The 18,670-nt window shown below is 41.5% G+C and overlaps 1 protein-coding gene across 6 annotated transcripts in view; it reads left to right on the top strand.

The window, feature by feature from the left end:
• LOC103036137 (zinc finger protein 345) overlaps positions 1 to 18,331 on the top strand; it is a 38,961-nt gene extending 20,630 nt beyond the window's left edge. The window contains exons 2-3 of one of the 6 annotated variants that reach the window (XR_007438332.1): positions 9,125 to 12,200; positions 14,230 to 18,331. Coding sequence is in view for 1 of the 6 variants with exons in the window: in XM_022663543.2 (XP_022519264.2) it covers positions 9,269 to 10,600 (1,332 nt within the window). In the remaining 5 variants the exon portion in view is untranslated. Of the gene's footprint in view, positions 1 to 9,124 lie in introns of all 6 variants that reach the window. The other 5 variants (XR_007438330.1, XR_007438331.1, XR_007438328.1 and 2 more) reach the window with 5 other exon arrangements.
• The last annotated feature ends 339 nt before the right edge of the window (positions 18,332 to 18,670 follow it).

Below are 18,670 nucleotides of genomic sequence, written 5' to 3'. Positions count from 1 at the left end.
AAAGCCGAACAGATGACATCCCTGAAGATGGAGAAGGCAAAGGCGAATTCGGCTGCAGAGAGGATTTTGGAGACGCGGGGGCCTGGTTGATGCAAGGTAAGCGAGATGTCGCCGGTGTCGATGACACGGGGAGCAGAAGAAGTGGAGGGGAGAAGTAGGGAGGAAAGATCGACATCCGCACCTTGAAGAATGCGGTTCCGCAGAGAAGAGGAGACCAGGGGAGGGTTGAACATCTGTGCGTTGGCCGCGGGGGCAACAGGCGGTGGCGTAGACAGGGAGAATGAAGAGCACAGAGCTCCGGTGAAGGGCGCGGCGAGTGCTGCAGACTGGGGGGAACAGGGATAGAAGTGGAGGGGAGAGGCTGGACTAGCATAGAGTGAGAGAATGAGAAAGGCTGGCTGGAAAACACCGGTTGGGGAACGGCAGAAGCGGAGCAAAGGGGAGGGACGAAGGATGATTGAGGGAAGGGGTTGGACGACTGAGGGAGGGGGTTGGACGGCTGAGGGAGGGGGTTGGATGGCTGAGGGAGGGGGGGTTGGACGATCGAGGGAGGGGGTTGGACGATCGAGGGAGGGGGTTGGACGAATGGAGGAAGCGGGGGGGAAGGAGAGAGACGAGAGAAAACAGCCAGAGCGGCGAGCCCGACCAGGAGGAGTAGGGGAAGGAGGAGAAGAGCGGCAGGAGCGCTGAGATCCGGGGGTGCGTTGGTGAGGACGACCAGCCCGGGAGGAAGAATGGGTAGAACCAGGAGTAGCCGGAATGGAGACGTTAGACCTCAAGCGATGAGCCCGGCGAGAGGGAGCAGGAGCAGAGACAGGCTGGCTGGGAGGGAAGAGGTCCTCATCGGAGGCGGTGAGTTGGAGATCCATGGGGAGCGAGCAAATGCTGGCAGGTGAGTGCGTCAAATTCGATTGTTGCGAAGTTTTCGTCACGAGAGGTAGATTTATAGGACGGTTGATTGATACGGGGTGGAGTTAGAACGTAGAGTTCGGGCGTGGTCCTTCTCCCAAACTTTTGTTATTACATAACATCATTTAGATAAAGATCAGAACATATTTAATGACCAATTCATGCATGAATCCAAGTAATCCCAAAGGGTTCACATACTTTTTTGCAACTGTATTTTGTGTTGGTCTATCACTTAAAATCTCAATAAAATACATTTAAATTTGTGGTTGTAAGGTGACAAAATGTGAAAAAGGGGTATGAATACTTTTGCAAGCCACTGTGGTGTGTGTGTGTGCTACAGTGGGGATGGTGTGTTAATTATTAATTGTAACTGTTGTGAATGAGAGAAATGTGGTGCTGGAACTACAGTTTTGGGAAACAACCGAGTAGCTTAAGTAAGGGTCGCACTAAGTTGTACTAAAATGCACTTTAGAGGTTTAGAGGTTACCTCCATAGTTCCAACAACACTTTTGGGAAAGACCTGCACAGCAGCTGCATTATCCAGACTATGTAAGTTGCTAACATACTTAGCAACTACGCTTTTGGGAAACGGACCCCTGATTGAGCCCTATGCGTAACGCTGGAGAAGTTGGGTGTCTGTAATTGAAATCGTGCATCCTCCTTCATTATGTAACATATTATTCATGGTATATCATACAGTGGCTTGCAAAAGTATTCATAGCCCTTGAACTTTTCCATATTTTGTCACATTACAACAACAAACAGATATACACTGCTCAAAAAAATAAAGGGAACACTCAAATAACACAATAAAACTCCAAGTAAATCAAACTTCTGTGAAATTAAATTGTCCACTTAGGAAGCAACACTGATTGACAATCCATTTCACCTGCTGTTGTGCAAATGGAATAGACAACAGGTGGAAATTATTGGCAATTAGTAAGACACACTTAATAAAGGAGTGGTTCTGCAGGTGGGGACCACAGACCACTTCTCAGAACCTATGCTGTCTGGCTGATGTTTTGGTCAGTTTTGAATGTTGGTGGTGCTTTCACACTCGTGGTAGCATGAGACGGACTCTACAACCCACACAAGTGGCTCAGGTAGTGAAGCTCATCCAGGATGGCACATCAATGCGAGCTGTGGCAAGAAGGTTTGCTGTGTCTGTCAGCGTAGTGTCTAGAGGCTGGAGGCGCTACCAGGAGACAGGCCAGTACACCAGGAGACGTGGAGGAGGCCGTAGGAGGGCAACAACCCAGCAGCAGGACCGCTACCTCTGCCTTTGTGCAAGAAGGAACAGGAGGAGCACTGCCAGAGCCCTGCAAAATGACCTCCAGCAGGCCACAAATGTGCATGTGTCTGCACAAACGGTTAGAAACCGACTCCATGAGGATGGTATGAGGGCCCGACGTCCACAGATGGGGGTTGTGCTCACAGCCCAACACCGTACAGGACGCTTGGCATTTGTCAGAGAACACCAGGATTGGCAAATTCGCCACTGGCGCCTTGTGCTCCTCACAGATGAAAGCAGGTTCACACTGAGCACATGACAGACGTGACAGAGTCTGGAGACGCCGTGGAGAGCGCTGCAACATCCTTCAGCATGACCGGTTTGGCAGTGGGTCAGTAATGGTGTGGGGTGGCATTTCTTTGGAGGGCCGCACAGTCCTCCATGTGCTCACCAGAGGTAGCCTGACTGCCATTAGGTACCGAGATGAGATCCTCAGACCCCCTGTGAGACCATATGCTGGTGCGGTTGGCCCTGGGTTCCTCCTAATGCAGGACAATGCTAGACCTCATGTGGCTGGAGTGTGTCAGCAGTTCCTGCAAGATGAAGGCATTGAAGCTATGGACTGGCCCGCCCGTTCCCCAGACCTGAATCCGATTGAGCACATCTGGGACATCATGTCTCGCTCCATCCACCAACGTCACGTTGCACCACAGACTGTCCAGGAGTTGGCGGATGCTTTAGTCCAGGTCTGGGAGGAGATCCCTCAGGAGACCATCCGCCACCTCATCAGGAGCATGCCCAGGCGTTGTAGGGAGGTCATACAGGCACGTGGAGGCCACACACAATACTGAGCCTCATTTTGACTTGTTTTAAGGACATTACATTAAAGTTGGATCAGCCTGTAGTGTGTTTTTTCACTTTAATTTTGTGTGTGGCTCCAAATCCAGGCCTCCATTGGTTAATAAATTTGATTTCCATTGATGATTTTTGTGTGATTTTGTTGTCAGCACATTCAACTTTGTACAGAACAAAGTATTCAATGAGAATATTTCATTCATTCAGATCTAGGATGTGTTATTTGAGTGTTCCCTTTATTTTTTTGAGCAGTGTATATATATATATATATATATATATATATATATATATATATATATATATATATATACAGTGAGTCCAAGAAGTATTTGATCCCTTGCTGATTTTCTTCGTTGGCCCACTAATAAAGACATGATCATTCTATACTTTTAATGGTAGATGTATTCTTACATGGAGAGACAGAATATTAAAAAGAAAATCCAGAAAATAAATGTAAGGAATATATATTAATTGATTTGTATTTCATGGAGTGAAATAAGTATTTGATCCCTTAGTATTCATTAGCAGTTCTGGCTTTTACAGACCAGTTAGACACTCCCAATCAACTTGTTACCTGACCTGAAGCCACCTGTTCTCACTAATCACTTGTGTGAAAAACACCTGTCCACAGAATCAGACAGATCACACAGATTTCAAGTCTCCAACATGGGTAAAACCAAAGAGCTGTCACAGGACCTCAGAGTCAGAATTGTTGACCTTCACAAAGCTGGAATGGGCTACAAAAAGATTAGTAAGGTGTTGGATGTGAAAGTAACAACTATTGGTGCAATTATCAGAAAGTTTAAAGAGTATAACATGACAATCAACAGACCTCGGCCCGGTGCTCCAAAGAAGATTTCGCCTCGTGGGGTGGCAATGATGCTGAGAACGGTCAGAAATCGTCCTGCAACCACTCGGCAGGAGTTAGCAAATGACCTGAAGGCAGCTGGGACCACAGTTTGCAAGGAAACAATTGGCAACACTTTGCGCGACAATGGATTCACATCCTGCAGTGCCCGAAAGGTACCCCTGCTGAAGAGAGCACATGTGGAGGCGCGCCTCAAGTATGCCAATGATCATTTGAAAGATGAACCAAGTTATTGGGAGAAGGTTTTGTGGTCAGACGAGACCAAAATTGAACTTTTTGGCCTCAACTCCACCCGCCATGTGTGGAGGAAGAAAAATGCTGCCTATGACCCCAAGAACACTGTGCCCACCGTCAAGCATGGAGGTGGAAGCATAATGTTTTGGGGTTTTTTCTCTGCAAAGGGTACAGGGCTACTTCACCGCATCACTAGGAAGATGGATGGAGCCATGTACCGCACAATCCTGAGGGACAACCTCCTCCCCTCTGCCAGGGATCTGAAAATGGGCCGTGGTTGGGTCTTCCAACATGATAACGACCCTAAACATACAGCAAACGCAACAAAGGATTGGCTCAAGAAAAATCACATTAAGGTCATGGAGTGGCCCAGCCAGTCGCCAGACCTCAATCCGATCGAAAATCTATGGAGGGAGCTGAAGGTCAGAGTTGCCAAGCGACAGCCCACCAACCTTCATGATTTAGAGAGGATCTGCAAAGAATAGTGGGCCAAAATTCCCCCTGGTGTGTGTGCTAAACTTGTGGTTAACTACAACAAACGTCTCACCGCTGTGCTTGCAAACAAAGGCTTTGCCACTAAGTATTGAGTGTGTTTGGCAAGAGGGATCAAATACTTATTTTCCTCATTGAAATACAAATTAATTAAAATATATTCTTTAAAATTATATTCTGGATTTTTGTCTTGATATTCTGTCTCTCCATGTTAGAATATATCTACCATTAAAAGTGCAGAAGGATAGTGTCTTTATTAGTGGGCAAACAAAGAAAATCAGCAAGGGATCAAATACTTCTTGGACTCACTGTATATATATATATATATATATATATATATATATATATATATATATATATATATATACATACATACATACATACATACATCATTGGAATTTAATGTGAAAGACCAACAAAAATGGTATACAATTTTGAAGTGTAAAGAAAATTATGCATGATTCGAAACATTTTTTACAAATAAAAAAGTGCTGTGTATTCAGCCCCTCTGAGTCAATACTTTGTGGAACCACCTTTTACTGGATGTACAGCTGCAAGTTTTTTTAAGCATTTTATCTCCACCAGCCTTGCACATCTTGTGACTGAAATTTTTGCACATTCTTTTTGGCAAAACAGCTTAAGCTCAGTCAGATTAGATGGAGGGCGTTTGTAAACAGCAGTTTTTAAATCTTCCACAAGTTCTAGATTGGGTTTACGTCTGGACTGACTGAACCATTTTAACACATGAATGTGTTTTGTTTTAAACCATTCCATTGTAGCGCTGGCTTTATGTTTAGGGTTGTTGTCCAGCTGGAAGGTGAACCTCCGCCCCAGTCTCAAGTCTTTTGCAGATTCTAACAGGTTTTCTTCCAAGATTGCCCTGTAATTGGCTTCATCAATCTTCCTATCAACTCTGACCAACTTTCATGTCCCTGCTAAAGAGAAGCAGCCCCAGATGCTGCCACCACCATGTTTCACAGTGAGGATGGTCTGTTCACACATAACGTTTTGCATTTTGGCCAAGGAGTTCAATTTTGTTCTCATCTGACCACAGCACCTTGTTCCACATGTTAGCTATGTCCCCAACATGGATTCTGGCAAACTGCAAATATGACTTTTTATGTTTTGTTTTTTTTAACAATGGCATTTTTCTTGCCACTCTTTCATAAAGACCACATTTGTGCAGTATAGGACTAATAGTTGTCCTGTGGACAGATCCCCCCACCTGAGCTGTTAATGGTTATTAGTGGTGTCAGTCACTTAAAAATTAATTAAAAGCATGATTACATTTTTTAAATGCTGGAATCAGTATTATTAATAATAGTGTAGTGTGGTTTAGGTCTGGCAGACAAGATAATTTTGTGCTGTATTATAATATTTTAAAGAGAGAGAGAGAGAGACAAACAGATGGCGCGAGCAAAAGAGAGAGAAAGTGAGATAGAGACGGCGAGCGAGAGAAAGGGCAAGACAGACAGACGGCATGAGCGAAAGAGAGCGAGACAGACAGATAGCAAGAGAGAGAGAGAGAGAGAGAGAGAGAGACAGACGGTGCGAGCGAAAGAGAGAGACAGAGACAGACAGATGGCAAGAGTGAGCGAGAGAGACAGACAGACGGCACGAGAAAGAGACAGAGAGAGATGGCCAGTATGAGCGCCTAACCCTGGAAATTGACGGGTGAGCATTAGTTTCCTATGGCAGCACAGCAACAGTGTGTGGACAGAATGATTTGCGTTTTTGTGCATGCTCTCTGCTTGTGTGCTCCAGCTTGCAGTCAGAGTATAATAGCAACAGTGCTACAGCTACATTTTCCAAGTGCAACACTCCTTTGAACATTAGTTCTGCATTACGTTCATTAATTCCACAGGTCTCCTAAAGACTGTCTGTGTACCCTGTATTCTTCGTCCGTTTGCACGAACCGAACCGTGACCCCCGTGCCCTGTCAGTTTGCAAAGAATACATGTACTGTTACACCCCTAATATTTCGTAGATCCACCTTTTGCACAAATAACATCCTCTAAAACCCTTCCTATGGATTTTAATGAGAGTCTGGCTTTTAGTTGAAGGTATTTTGGACCATTCTTCTATTTTTAGCAAAACATCTTCAGTTCAGTCAGGTATGATGTGTTCTGAACATTGACAGCCAACTTTAAAATCAGGCCACATTTTCTATAATAATATTCAGGTCTGGGGACTGAGATGGCAGAATGTTGTACTTGTTCCTCTGCATGAATTCCTTATTACATAGGTCGGCAATAGGCGTGGCCTTCAAGCATGAAACATCTGGCCTGTGAGATTGTTTAAACTATAATGAACGATAATAAAAAAAAATAAAAGTAAAACGCTTCTCTGGCGAACTTTCACTTACACGCCCATTCTCGGGCTCCCTTCTCATTATAAGGCGTTTTTATTGGGCCGCACTCCTAACGACTCTGGTTTGATCCCCGCGTGAGAAGCGGTGTGTTTATTTATATATTTATTTATTTTTTCCTGGATTTACCTGCTTCATTTTCCAAAAACAGCTTTTTTTGCCCACCATGTAATGGATTGGAAAATATCTGGCCACACAGCCCCACAGCATGATGGAATTGCCATCAAATTTTACTGTGGTATTGTATTTTAGTTTAATCAGTCCACAGCTCCTTATTTCAAAATTCAGTTAGTTTGACGAAATGTACCTCAAGTGAATCTGTTTGTGGCATGTGCACAGAAATTCAATTCAATTAAAAAACAAACTGGGGCTCCAATATGCAGATAAGGTGTAAGTAGCCAGCCAACCATGAGCTTTCTAATATGAAGTATGTAGTTAGCTAGTAAGCTTTGAGCAAGTATACATTTGTACTCAAAGCAGCAGTTAAGTTTAAGTTTTGATGTTTCCTCAGCACTGTCTCCCCTCAGGGCTGTGTGCTGAGCCCCTTCCTGTTCACACTGCTCACATTTGACTGCTCACCTATCCATCCAGGCTGTTGTATTGTGCAGTTTGCGGATGACACGGCAGTGGTAGGATGCATCACGAACAGAGATGGGTCCAGATACAGGCAGGAGGTGGAACACCAGGAGGGTTGGTGCAGAGAAAACAACCTCTGCATCAATGTAAAGAAGATGAAGGAGATGATTGTGGACTTCAGAAGAGGCCAGCATGCCCACCTCCCCCTGCACATTGGAGGATCTGCACTTTTTGTCTCGCTCCCCTCAGGCCGGAGCATCAAGTGCAAAACAACCAGACTCTTAAACTCCACCAAAACAACACACTGCACTGACACTTTACAAGGACAATTACTGTTTACAAATACTGTCACTTTAAACCACATTGAGACACTTTATCTTTACTGCTCTTAATTCACACTATCATGCTGCTATAGCAAAACTTGCACTCTGGATCACGTGAAATCACAATTTCGTTCCACCTTGTGATGTGAATGACAAAGTATCCTTGAATCCTTCACAGTCACATAATACATACTACTTTTTTTTTACTTATCCAAACAAGCAAACTTTTAAGAAATAATAAAAATATGCTTTGAAGAAAAAACATAGTTTTACTCTATGGTTGTATGTTTATTACCCCAGTGTGATCAAGTAATGTTGGGACCACATCAGCCTATTGGATGAAACTTTCGTGTAAAATACAGGAAGTAATAAACAAACAGTGTTCTCAAAAAACGTTTAACCTTTGTACACTTTAACACTTCATGTTGTATGTATGAAAATTTTGGGCAAAGGGTAGCTAGACAGAGAATTTTTTAAATTTTGTCACGATAAAGACGCTTTGATGAGCTGCTGAGGGTTGATGTTGAGACGGTTGTGCCCAACTCACTCGCCTTATAGCGTAAGCAACAGAAGAAGGTTACCCACAGCAGCTGCAAACAAAAGCAGTCCCATGATGAATTTCCACAATGAGAAGAATGTTTATCTGTAGTAGTCTCTCTGCTATAAAATGTAAGAAGAGGTTGAATAAAGTGTGCCTCCTTTTTACATCCAAAGGGCATGGTGTCACTTCGTTGGTATTCAGAGTCTCTCAAAATATGCTATGCATGGGACTAAGATCTACTACCTAACTGCTCTAGTGGTCAGGAGGCATGAACTATAATTCAGTAATACACTGATAGTTCTGCTTAAATGCTGATTTAATATGCTGTGAATAACTCCCATTTATCGTGCTTACAGTGGCAGAGCAAGAGCAGGGATCATGGGTGTCTACAGTAGTCACATTTATGTACCTTACTACTTTACCATACGTGTCTACTAGCACTTTTTTAAACGCGTTCTGCCAAGCTGTATCTCTCAGCTCAGGGTGTGGGCATGTCTGTGTGTGTGAGGCTCGTATGAGTATGATATAGCAGCCTACTGTTCCCCAATCGGCTGATACAGCACGACGACTGGATTTATTTGAATAAACCCAGCATGCACCACTCCATTTAGAGACTTCCTCTATCATAAAGAATTCGATGCGTCTAGGCTCAAGTTTTAATGGACACATACTGTTAGGCTTCATGATTTTGTGACAATGACTTAAGATTTTCTTCTTTCTTTTTCAGAAATGAATGACATCTTGCTCCAAGTTTTCTGCAGTTACTACAGTCCAGGATCCCACAGAGCTTAAATTTACTTCCAGAAACACACACAATCAGGACATTTCCCATTTAATTCTTAAACTATAGAAAGAGAATAAATATAAGGCTATGGCATCAAGAGGAGTATCCAGTAATAAGCAAACATCCCAAGGGCCTCTTCACACGACCCCATCTCTTGGACAAAATGCAGAAAAGGAAAAAATGACCACTGCTCAGACTGTGGGCAGAATCTTATCCAACAATGTGCTCTCAGGACACACCAGTGCATTCACAAAGAAGAGAAACCATATTACGGCTAAGACTCGGAAACATTTTACCACAGAGAGTCATTGCAACAAAACACACCAGCATATTCCTACAAGAGAGAAGCCGTATCAGTGCTTAGAGTGTGGAAAGAGTTTTACTAGACAGAGTAATCTCCTAGTCCACCAGCGAATTCACACAGGAGAGAAGCCATATCTCTGCTCAGACTGTGGAAGAAGTTTTAATCATCAGCAAAGTCTTAAACAGCACCAGTTCAGTCACACAGAAAAGAAGCCACATCACTGCTCAGACTGTGGAAAGAGTTTTACTATACAGGGTCATCTCCAAAAACACCAGCGTATTCACACTGGAGAAAAACCATATCAGTGCTCTGACTGTGGGAAGAGTTTTACATCAGACAGTAATCTGCTAGTACACCAGCGCATTCACACTGGAGAGAAACCGTATCACTGCGCAGACTGTGGTAGGAATTTTACTACACAAAGTCACCTCCAACAACACCAGCACATTCACACAGGAGAAAAACCATATCACTGCTCAGACTGTGGGAAGAGTTTTACTAGACAGAGTCTTCTCAAAACACACCACCGTATTCATACAGGGGAAAAGAGGTATGACTGCTCAGACTGTGGGAAGAGTTTTAATACACATAATTATCTCCAAGTGCACCAGAGAATTCATACCGGAGAGACACCATATTATTGCTCTGTGTGTGAAAAGGGGTTTAATACACACAGTAATCTCCAAGAACACCAGAGAATTCACACAGGAGAAAAGCCATATAGCTGCTCAGACTGTGGAAAGAGTTTTACTCAACGGGGTCATCTCCATGAACACCAGAGAATTCACACTGGAGAGAAGCCGTATCACTGCTCACTTTGTGGGAAGAGCTTTCATCAACAGAGTCATCTCCGTAGACACCAGCGTGTTCATACAGGAGAAAAGCTACATGACTGCTCAGTGTGTGGGAGGAGTTTTACTACTCAAAGTAACCTCCTAGTACACCAGAGAATTCACACCGGAGAAAAACCATATAACTGCTTAGAGTGTAAAAAGACTTTTAATCAACAGAGTCATCTCCAGAGACACCAGCGCATTCACACAGGAGAGATGTTCCCGGTGAGGTCCCAAAATGTCTGGTCTCAAAGAAACTCTGAGGTGGTTAATTTGTGGTGAGATGATCTGACCACACAAACCGATATACCCTGCAAGTTTGAGCTAAATCTCTGTGCAGTTTTAGTTTGACCTGGTATATTGCCAAAACAATTACTGCACCCAATACAAATGCCATACTGGCTGCTGCTCCATGATAAACTACACATTACTATCTTTCTATATTTACATTATTGTCCCCTTTAAATACAACTTTGACCAGTGAGCAGAGAGTATGTTCTTACATGGTTTCATGTCAAACATTTTAATGCTTTTGATTGCATTGTTTTGCCTGTGTATAAACAAAGCACACCTAACCAAAAATGCTTCAGGTTTACGCCTGGCCCACACTACAGGATAACTGGGCTGATTTTGAAACAAATTTGCTTGTTCTGACAATCCAAAAACTGTAATTATATACTATAAAACCATGTACTATGATCCTGTAGTGTGTGGCATCTATAATCCTTAGTTTTCCGATCATCTCTAAGACCAGTGGGACCCCCCCACTATAAAAAATTATATATTTAACTTCACAAATGCTATTTGAAAAAAATCATTTTTCATACAGTGTATATGGGTCAATAACGTGACGCCTAAATTTTGTGTCCAACTACATTTTTTTCAATTAAAAAAGGTTTAAAAGCATAAAAAGTTTTCATAGATATGTAGTGCACTTACTTTTACTTTTTAAAAATAATTAGTTCATCAAAAAGTTTTAGTTATTTAAAGTGTCAAAATATCATGTTGTGCGACTGTCCCACCATGACTATTGTTTTGAAAACTTCTTTAAAATTACTCCTAACCTATATATTTAATTTTTTTGCCCTTTTCGACATGGTTTTCAAAGTGTTTTTTAGTCCTGTACAAAATTGCAAAGCATTAGTAATTTTATTTTCATCGTAATATACAAGGATTCAAGGAGATTTTATTGTCATTTGCATCACATGTGGTACATGAGGTGAAACAAAATTGTGATCTCACGATCCAGTTTACACCCAAGAGCTGTTATTGAAATAGATATATAGATAAAATAAAGAATAAAAAAAAAATAGAGAGAGTAGACAGGTTGCAGCAACATGAAGTCCAGAGTGCAAGTGTTCTATAGCAGCATGATATGGAATTAGAGCAGTAGAAGATAAAGTGTCTCAGTGCGGTTTAAAGTGACAGTGTTTGTAAACAGTAATTTGTCCTTGGTGTCAGTGCAGTGTGTTGTTAGGTGGAGTTTAAGAGTCTTACAGCTTCTGGAATGAAGCTGTTTCTGAGTCTGGTTGTTTTGCTCCGCAGCCTCCGGCCTGAGGGGAGCGGGACAAAAAGTGCGTGTGCTGGGTGGGTGGGATTCTTCCTGATGTATCTGGCCCTTTTCCTGCATCTGGAGGTGTAGATGTCCGTGGTGCTGAGGAGGCTGACTTCAACAATCCTCTGTGCATCCTTCACCACCCTCTGCAGAGCTTTCCTGTCTGTAGAATGCCACAAGTTGATGCTGGAGCACTCGATGCTCTCCAACACACATCTGTAGAAGGAAGTGAGGACTGCGCACCCGAGTCCAGCTCGTCTCAGCTTCTTGAGGAAGTAGAGCCGCTGATGTGCCTTCCTGACCAGAGTGGAAGTGTTGTTGCTCCAGGTGAGGATGCTGCTCAGGTGCACACCCAAGTATCTGTAGCTGTCAACCACTTCCACCGCAGATCCTCCAATGTGCAGGGGGAGGTGGGCATGCTGGCCTCTTCTGAAGTCCACAATCATCTCCTTCATCTTCTTTACATTGATGCAGTGTTTTTTTTTTGTTTTCTCTGCACCAACCCTCCAGGTGTTCCACCTCCTGCCTGTATCTGGACTCATCTCTGTTCGTGATGCATCCTACCACTGCCGTGTCGTCCGCAAACTTCACAATACAACAGCCTGGATGGATAGGTGAGCAGTCATATGTGAGCAGTGTGAACAGGAGGGGCTCAGCACACAGCCCTGAGGGGAGCCAGTGCTGAGGATTATGGAGGGGGAGGAGATGTTGTGAATCCTCACAGACTGCGGCCTGTTGGTCAGGAAGTCTAGGACTCAGTTGCACAGGGAAGAGATCAGTCCAAGTGAGGATAGTTTGGTTATCAGTGTCTGAGGAATCATGGAAAGCAGATGTAAAGTCCACAAAAAGCATACGGACGTAGGAATCCTTCTGCTCCAGGTGGGTGAGGGCAGTGTGGACCCTGGAGGAAATGGCATCCTCTGTGGATCGGTTCTTCCTGTATGCGTACTGGTGTGGATCCACAGTGACGTTGATGGTGGCTTTGATGTGGGTCTGAACCAGTCTTTCAAAGCACTTTGTGACTATCGGCTTGACGGCTACTGGCTGGTAGTCATTCAGACCTGTCACTGCGGAGTGGTGGCGTTCTTCAGGCAAGCAAAATATACAAGCAAAATTTGTCGGAAAGTCTCCATTTTATAGAATATCATGTGGTGCGACCATCAAGAAACTACTACTTTGGGACCTTTATGTTAAAACCAATTTAAATACAGGAAGTTGCATAATTTACTAGTTTGCCAGGGACCTATGGAAGCTGCAAGCAAGTTTGTAACTCTCTCTCAAATTTGATAAACAACCTTTTTTACAGCTGGTATGAAGTTGCTACATTTGGATATCATGTGGTATGACCTCAAAAAAATAATGAATATTAGGTTATTTCTACAAATATATATTTTGATTATAAATTTCATAGTGACCTTTTGTGGGAAGTTAGCTTATTTTGTTTAGGTGGCCAATTCTCTGCCTGTAAATTCTGACTGAACTTGAAAACATCATGTGGTGCGACCAAATGTCATATGGTGCGACCATTGCAGAGTGTTTTCCATGATCGATATAAGGGCTAGATTGTCACTTTTTGTGCTTTTATATTTAGTTGATGACATGTATACATAAAGTACTATATTTTAGGGTTTTCTTTTGGAAAATATTTTAATGCAATTTGAGTCATTTTGAGTCAAAATTACAGAGAATGTTTAATCTTTGTAAAATATAATTATAAAAATGCAAAAAAAATTAAGTATGACTTGGTGTCAGTGCAGTGTGTTGTTAGGTGGAGTTTAAGAGTCTTACAGCTTCTGGAATGAAGCTGTTTCTGAGTCTGGTTGTTTTGCTCCGCAGCCTCCGGCCTGAGGGGAGCGGGACAAAAAGTGCGTGTGCTGGGTGGGTGGGATCCTTCCTGATGTATCTGGCCCTTTTCCTGCATCTGGAGGTGTAGATGTCCGTGGTGCTGAGGAGGCTGACTTCAACAATCCTCTGTGCATCCTTCACCACCCTCTGCAGAGCTTTCCTGTCTGTAGAATGCCACAAGTTGATGCTGGAGCACTCGATGCTCTCCAACACACATCTGTAGAAGGAAGTGAGGACTGTGCACCCGAGTCCAGCTCGTCTCAGCTTCTTGAGGAAGTAGAGCCGCTGATGTGCCTTCCTGACCAGAGTGGAAGTGTTGTTGCTCCAGGTGAGGATGCTGCTCAGGTGCACACCCAAGTATCTGTAGCTGTCAACCACTTCCACCGCAGATCCTCCAATGTGCAGGGGGAGGTGGGCATGCTGGCCTCTTCTGAAGTCCACAATCATCTCCTTCATCTTCTTTACATTGATGCAGTGTTTTTTTTTTGTTTTCTCTGCACCAACCCTCCAGGTGTTCCACCTCCTGCCTGTATCTGGACTCATCTCTGTTCGTGATGCATCCTACCACTGCCGTGTCGTCCGCAAACTTCACAATACAACAGCCTGGATGGATAGGTGAGCAGTGTGAACAGGAGGGGCTCAGCACACAGCCCTGAGGGGAGCCAGTGCTGAGGATTATGGAGGGGGAGGAGATGTTGTGAATCCTCACAGACTGCGGCCTGTTGGTCAGGAAGTCTAGGACTCAGTTGCACAGGGAAGAGATCAGTCCAAGTGAGGATAGTTTGGTTATCAGTGTCTGAGGAATCATGGAAAGCAGATGTAAAGTCCACAAAAAGCATACGGACGTAGGAATCCTTCTGCTCCAGGTGGGTGAGGGCAGTGTGGACCCTGGAGGAAATGGCATCCTCTGTGGATCGGTTCTTCCTGTATGCGTACTGGTGTGGATCCACAGTGACGTTGATGGTGGCTTTGATGTGGGTCTGAACCAGTCTTTCAAAGCACTTTGTGACTATCGGCTTGACGGCTACTGGCTGGTAGTCATTCAGACCTGTCACTGCGGAGTGGTGGCGTTCTTCAGGCAAGCAAAATATACAAGCAAAATTTGTCGGAAAGTCTCCATTTTATAGAATATCATGTGGTGCGACCATCAAGAAACTACTACTTTGGGACCTTTATGTTAAAACCAATTTAAATACAGGAAGTTGCATAATTTACTAGTTTGCCAGGGACCTATGGAAGCTGCAAGCAAGTTTGTAACTCTCTCTCAAATTTGATAAACAACCTTTTTTACAGCTGGTATGAAGTTGCCACATTTGGATATCATGTGGTATGACCTCAAAAAAATAATGAATATTAGGTTATTTCTACAAATATATATTTTGATTATAAATTTCATAGTGACCTTTTGTGGGAAGTTAGCTTATTTTGTTTAGGTGGCCAATTCTCTGCCTGTAAATTCTGACTGAACTTGAAAACATCATGTGGTGCGACCAAATGTCATATGGTGCGACCATTGCAGAGTGTTTTCCATGATCGATATAAGGGTTAGATTGTCACTTTTTGTGCTTTTATATTTAGTTGATGACATGTATACATAAAGTACTATATTTTAGGGTTTTCTTTTGGAAAATATTTTAATGCAATTTGAGTCATTTTGAGTCAAAATTACAGAGAATGTTTAATCTTTGTAAAATATAATTATAAAAATGCAAAAAAAAAATAGGTATGTCTTTTAACTTTTATGTATTTCTTTAACTGTTAATCTATTTTACCAGATGCCGCTGTCAAGCAAAGTAAAAACCGCTCACCATAGGCAGCGTGTTTATTCTAATCCTGCAGCAATTAGACTTGAGGTGAGATGCTGGCCAAAATATTCAGAAATATGATGTAATGATTCCAGGCAAATTAACAACTGTTAGAGGCACCTTAAAATTTAAAAACCAGGTTTTGTCTTCAGATGCTGCACAAATAAGTTATAGGGAGGTATATAGCTGGGCAATATGGCCCCAAAAATGTTTTATTAAACTACAGATGATAAAGAAATGGTTAAAAACAAGTTTTTATTTATTTTGTTTTTACTTAAATTGTCCCTTAATGGTTATAGTGCAACCAGAAACAAGCAAAAAACAATTGTAACAATTGAGAACATCTAGTAATTTTTAGAAAGCTTTCTCCAACATAGTTTAGGTACTGACACAATGCACCCTCAAACCTGTTTTTTTTTTGGTTTGCCATAATGTTTGCTGCACTTACAACACATCATAACACTTTTGTTTTACATATATTACATTGTGATGAGATTTTTGTTAATCAAAAACAAAAAAAAACTTTATGAAACATTGGTGTTCATGACAAATCTTTGATACTTTAATTGAATCTGGTTTAAATCATGCTGCATCAGCAGCAGCTCAAAAAGAGGCGGAGTCTGACTTCACATGTATCGGAGGAGGCGTGTGCTAGTCTTCATCCTCCTGGTGTTGGGGCACCACTAGTAATAGGGGAAGTCTGAATAAGTGAGTTGGGTAATTGGTCATATAAATTAGGGAAAAATTGGGGAAAAAAATAGAAAACAATTCTGGTTTTGTTTGGAATTCTATTTTTGTATTTATTTATTTTGTTAAATGTATTGTTATTTGGAGCAACCACTCATCGTGTGGTGAAACCTATAATAACAGTACTGTATTAAATTTAATATAAAGTATAATTTTTCTGTTGCTGAAATATTGTATGGCAGTATGCTGAAGTTAATGGTGTTTTAGAACACATTTTAACAGTTTTATAGGATTTACTGGAAAAATTACCCTATTAACTACATTAAAGCCAATAATTGTGATAATAATGCAAATACTTTATTTATAGACACTTTATATTAGTGGGAATTTGTAAAATAAAAATAAAGTATATTAAGGAAATGTATTAATTTTAACATAAATCACAGTCGCACCACATGACATTTTGTAAGGCCAAGGCCAATTCTAAATGAAAATACACTAAAATCACTCAATCTAAAATTTTAATATGAGTTGGTGTTCACAACATTTAAAATTTTGGAACAATTGCAACAGATATTACAGATATACTTATTGTTAGAATTTTAAAATTGGCATGTTGAAAATCCTTATACATCATTGACCCATATATAAATTTTTACAGACATTTTAATCTCATTTGAACCATAGTGCTAAGGCCTCACTTATAAAACTCTGTGTAAATTTTGAAGAGAATGTGTGCGCATGCACAAAAAACAGGAAATGGCATGTGTATGTATACCTGAGCGCTGTTTCCTCTTTGTAAATTATAAATGTGCGCAGGTGACCCAGTCTCATGTTCTGCCTCTATACCGCCCACATTTACCAATAAAAGGTCCATGCAAATCCTTCAATGAATATTTAAAGTGGGATTTCCCATTCATACTGAGTGGGACAATAGCAAGATTTTGGAGACTGTAAAGTAGAAGTCCTTGTGTCGGAGGTCGAGGTGGGGAAGAATGTGTTAATTGATGCTTTTAGCCAACATGTAGCTGCAGCAGTTAATAATGTAGCTCAACAAGCCAAACTATTAGAGAGGTTAGAAGAAAGTGTTCAGATACAAAAATGCTGCTTCACCTGCACATATTTTCCAATAGTTGTAAAAAAAACCTGTAAATGTACATTTATTCCATGATCCATTGGTCTCTATAAATCTGTGCCCAACTTAGCACACAGTTCCTCGAGAATGGCTCCTTGAAACCTAAATCGGCTCTTTAATCAGCAATCATCATTCACAAAAAAATCTATTTGTAGAGCTGTTATTTTTTTTGCAATTAGGTACAGCTGTTTATGCTCGTAATTATCTGCAACTGCAACCCAAAACATTTTTCTCTTTCTTTATTATGGATTATAATTTGTTATAATAATAATAAAATTGTGATAATAATAATTATAATAGTAATAATACATTTGAATACTGATACTTTAGATACATCTCCTTTGAATTTTAAAATTGTGAGATAAAACAAAACAGATAATACAAATAAAATTGAAATACATTACAGCGTGAAATACACAAGTTAGTGCAAAAAATAATACTTCATATAAAGCAGAATAAGATACAGCAAACATTGAAACATTATACATGCAGACAAAAATATATTTAAACAAATATGGGTTAATCCTGCTTAATCTTTCGTTCTTAGTCTTGATTTATGCGGTATGAACTTAGTATGCATGAGGGTAGTTTGCGCATTTACTTGCTATTTACTTACCACATGATGTCACTAATTCCCGCTCTCTTTGCAATCTTCTAAAGGAATACGGACGCCTTAAACCTTGCTGAAATGTACGCTCGTTTTCACGGCAAGTATTTCTTTATAAATCACAGCAAGCGTGAGATGTTGTGCACGCACATTTAATATCACGTGATGTATTATAAATGTATTAGAGATCAGGGGCCTCATGTACTAAAGGTGCGTACGCACAAAAACATTGCGTACGCCATATTTCACGCTCACGGTCTGATGTACTAAATTTGACTTGAACGTGTGAAAGTGCGTTCCCCCACGGAAGTTTTGTTTTGGGCGTACGCCTTTTTTTTGTGCGTATGTATTGTGTTTTTGTCATTTGGCGACACTTAGAGGCGATGCATTGAAATTACAACTATTAAGATATCCTTTATGCACACATTGAAGTAAGCATTATTGGGTAAAATAAAGTAAATTAATCAGACAGTTTCATTGTCTTACAGAAATAATCGTTTAACGTGTTTCCACTTAGCCTAGATCAGGTTTGCGCTGGAGTTGTTGGAGATGCAGCGTTGGCATTACTGGAAAATACTGCTAATGGCCGAATTCATTGAGCGCGCATTTTCCGTGATCATTATGTTTTTTTGGCCCATGATGATGACTGGCTTATAAGCAGTTTTAGATTTCCAAGAGCATAAGAAAACAAGCTGAGTACGTGACGTGTGTCTTTTTG

The sequence above is a fragment of the Astyanax mexicanus genome, chromosome 3 (genome assembly GCF_023375975.1).
Source record: "Astyanax mexicanus isolate ESR-SI-001 chromosome 3, AstMex3_surface, whole genome shotgun sequence".
NCBI classification, from domain to species: domain Eukaryota; kingdom Metazoa; phylum Chordata; class Actinopteri; order Characiformes; family Acestrorhamphidae; genus Astyanax; species Astyanax mexicanus.
The sequence above is the reverse complement of the archived record's forward strand: the minus strand, read 5'-3'. Positions and strand labels throughout refer to the sequence as shown.